The sequence below is a fragment of the Asparagus officinalis genome, chromosome 7, assembly GCF_001876935.1.
Source record: "Asparagus officinalis chromosome 7, Aspof.V1, whole genome shotgun sequence".
In the NCBI taxonomy this organism is placed as follows: Eukaryota; Viridiplantae; Streptophyta; class Magnoliopsida; order Asparagales; family Asparagaceae; genus Asparagus; species Asparagus officinalis.
The window spans coordinates 70,087,647-70,091,274 of record NC_033800.1 but is presented as its reverse complement, the minus strand read 5'-3'; the positions used below and the strand labels follow the sequence as shown (position 1 = coordinate 70,091,274).

At 37.4% G+C, this 3,628-nt stretch overlaps 1 protein-coding gene across 1 annotated transcript; it reads left to right on the top strand.

Annotated features, from left to right (window-relative positions):
• On the top strand, nt 625–2,849 carry LOC109847312 (CRIB domain-containing protein RIC6-like). The gene is made up of 5 exons (XM_020416548.1): nt 625–940; nt 1,368–1,436; nt 1,540–1,631; nt 2,210–2,309; nt 2,605–2,849. Exons 2-5 carry the CDS (start codon nt 1,382–1,384, stop codon nt 2,847–2,849), a joined length of 492 nt encoding a protein of 163 aa, XP_020272137.1. The 5' UTR covers nt 625–940; nt 1,368–1,381.

Genomic DNA, 3,628 nt, shown 5'->3' with positions numbered 1-3,628 from the left:
CAGAGAAAATCATTTTGAATTAGAATGGACATTAATCCTTATGCCTACAATAAATTTTATTCTAAATAAATTAATTTGTAAAAAGTGTCTAAATCTTGTGCCAAAGTAAGAAAATAGTTTCAGCTCTCTCCCGTGTCTCAGATAAATTCGACGTCAAATGTAAATGACTATTCGGATACCAAAGATATATGTTTGTATTATAACAACCTAATGGCGAGAGAAAGAGAAGAAAAACATATTGTTACACTTTCCTACAAAATATATGAGCTAGAATTCTGCAAATTTTGCTCGATAACCGCGTTGATTAGTTCATTAAAGAAATACGTTGATTTCTTTTGTTGATTATGATTATGATTGATTAATACAATTTATTTCTAGAGAAATATCAGATGGTTATCTCAAGGATTAGGTGAGAACCTTACACTTTATAAACTCTGATAATAAATGATCACAAAAGGAAGGGTCTAAAAGCATGCAAACTTCTTTGATTTACTACTATTTTCTCAACCACTTTCTTCCCGCGCTTTGCGCTCTGACCGTTACACAAGCAATCCCAATAAAGTACTAGTCTATAAAAAAAACCAAATAATTAGCAAAATTTTGTTCTCTAAAAATTGGAAAAAAAAAAAACGTATTCCATTCTATATTTTCACCTTAGGAGAAAAAAAAAACTCTAATTCCCATTCCCCTTATTGGTGGTTTAATTTATTCTGGGGTGGATGGGTTTTATCGATCCAATTTCGCCTTCTTCTCCTTCTTCAAATTCAGGGGAATAAAAAGATTAAAATTTTATTTTAAATTATTTATTGTTAATCCTTCTCCTTCTTCTTTTTTGGTAATTCTTCAAGATGGCCTCGAGTACATATGGATGGGTTTCATGGAGAAGAATGTTGTGAACAACATTACACAAGAGTTTGAATATCACATTATAATTTATAAGGTATGATCTGCTTTTTTAGAAATTTTCCATCTTCGATTTCCTTCTTGTTGATGGTTCTTAGATTAAAAAATATAAGATTTTTTTGTCAATGTATTTCCTTGGTCAAATAAAAAATCATCATATTATTTTCAATATGGATATATGTGAATTAATCTTTTCTTTAGACCTAGAACATTACCATTATTATATTGACTCCTATTTCTTTTTTAATAAATTGATTTTTGCATGTTCTTGTTTCTTATTAAGAAATAACCATTCAATAAAAATTTCAAGACTATTTCCACACATCCTACTTAAAGTGATAATTAATGTTGCTATATCTAAAGTCATCTAGAAAAAAAATCGATTGCTTTAATCATAAAATGATTCAACAACCATTTTCTTTTTAATTATTTTCTCCAATAATGTCCTCTCATGGACCCTGCAGGTTGACCATCTTTAATGGCAAAAATGAAGGGCTTGTTGAAGGGTCTAAGGTACATCTCTAATATATTTGGTAAGTATAACATTATCATTAATCCATTTGATCTGCACTACTATTATTTCTAGATTTCTCATATGGTACTAATTTTTTTTAAATGAATTTATGCATTATATAGAGGCAGAAGAAGAGGAGCAAGAGCAGGAGATGACGATCGGTTTCCCAACCGACGTCAAACACGTGGCACATATTGGCTGGGACAATCCTTCTGTAAGTTCCTTAATTAATCATAATCACATATCTACTAGCTAATTCATGACTACTTGTTTCTTAATTATCTACATTTTAATTAATGTGCACATCATATCTCCATACATATTGTCAAGCCACAAGCACGCATAGACCGGTAGGGTACAGATTTTATTATAACACCCACATAAACATGGTGTTTTGAGCCTTTTGTGAGGAGGATAGAGGGGCGAAGTTTGAGGATTCTAACTGTTTTTCATGGTTCAGAATATTATGCTACTATAAAATACTATTCTGATGATGAGACTTGTGCGGATATTGTGTACAAAATCATTAACAATTAGAGTGGCACTACAGGCACACTCTCCACCGCACTCTCCACCACACCCCCTCTCCTGCTACAGTGCAGGGGGGCCCACCTGGGATTTTTTAAAAAATCCCAGGAGGTGGGCCCCCTGCACTGTAGCAGGAGAGGGGGTGTGGTGGAGAGTGCGGTGGAGAGTGTGCCTGTAGTGTTATTTTAACAATTACTCTTTTAAAAAGTAACCGAGCTTTTGATTGATTTAATGATGATGATGTTGTCGTACAATTGAAAACAGATGGATGAGTTCAAGCCAGATGCATCGGAGGCAGCTAGCGGTGCGGGGAGTAGTGTGAAGAGGAAAGATTCAACCGACTCTCCTAAATCACCGGGTCAAGGTTTACATCTCCTAATCCTATTCTGATTGCTCGTTCATTATGGCATCATGTAGTGTTAATCATAATGCAATATCTATACTAGTTTTTGTACTATCACCAACAAGTCACATGGATTCCACTACTTTGTTTGGAGTGGTATAAAAGCGGTGTAGAATTTGTAGTTTAGTTATCACTACCTTTTGTTCATTTATAGTATGTAGGTGTAAATTTAGTAGCGACAAATCATCATGTATGCGAGAATTCTTTCGTATGATTATGATGTATGATATCCATTAAACTATTTTTCTTTTTACAGATGGTAACGGAAAGACTCGCGTCCCAAAACCCTCGAAGCACAACTCCTCCGGCGACCACGATCCTCCCCACGCCCGCAACCACAAAACATGGGCGCCGTCACCGCACCAATCGAACTCCGTCAGCAGCTCCCGACCGCGCCGACGCCAAGTCCGCAGGCAGGCTCTCGCCCGGCCGCAGGGACCGCAGTTCCGGCGACGTCGGCGTACCGGCGACGGCAGCGGAAGCGTCGACATGTCGGGCTGAGGCACGACGCACTGGCTAGAGCCTCTACGCGAGAAGCTGAGCGGTTGACGGGGTGTCGGTGGAAGTGGGGAGGGAGTGGGGAAGCCGGCAGGTCGAAGGCTGTGGATGGGAGGGCGGTTGAGAAGAAGATTGGGGTCGTCAGAGATGACGAGGATGAAGATGAAGGCTGATGATGCTGCGCAACTGGAGGCCACGGTGTGTAAATTTGAACTCATGACGTTGCGGGAGCAATTTTGAGCAGCGTTGCTAACTCGGCTGCCGATTTGTGTTTGTTTCTGTGCGGTAGAAAACAAACTTTGGTGTAAATTTTGCCATAAAGGAGTCATACAGTTTTGTGTACGCAGTGAGTTGAATTGTAAAACAAGTTATTTGTGCGATAGAAATGCTCTAGAAATGTTACTTATTCAATCATAGTTGTTCATCATTTAGTATATGATTATAATTTATGAAAATAGAACATGCTCCAAAAAAGAGAGGAATCAATGAGTTTTTTTTTATATCAATTATTTGGGACAAATTTTCAAAACCAACCTTTTTGATTTTTTATTTGTAAAAAACGACCCATTTTCAAAATATTTGTAAAACCGACCTGGTTTCAGCCTCAGCGCTGAAACCAGGTCGGTTTTTGAAAAAAAAGTTTCCGAAACTTCACGGGAGTTGAACTCCCGTGAAGTTTCGGAAACTTTTTTTCAAAAACCGACCTGGTTTCAGCGCTGAGGCTGAAACCAGGTCGGTTTTTGCAAATAAAACTGAAATAGGTTGTTTTTTACAAATAAAAA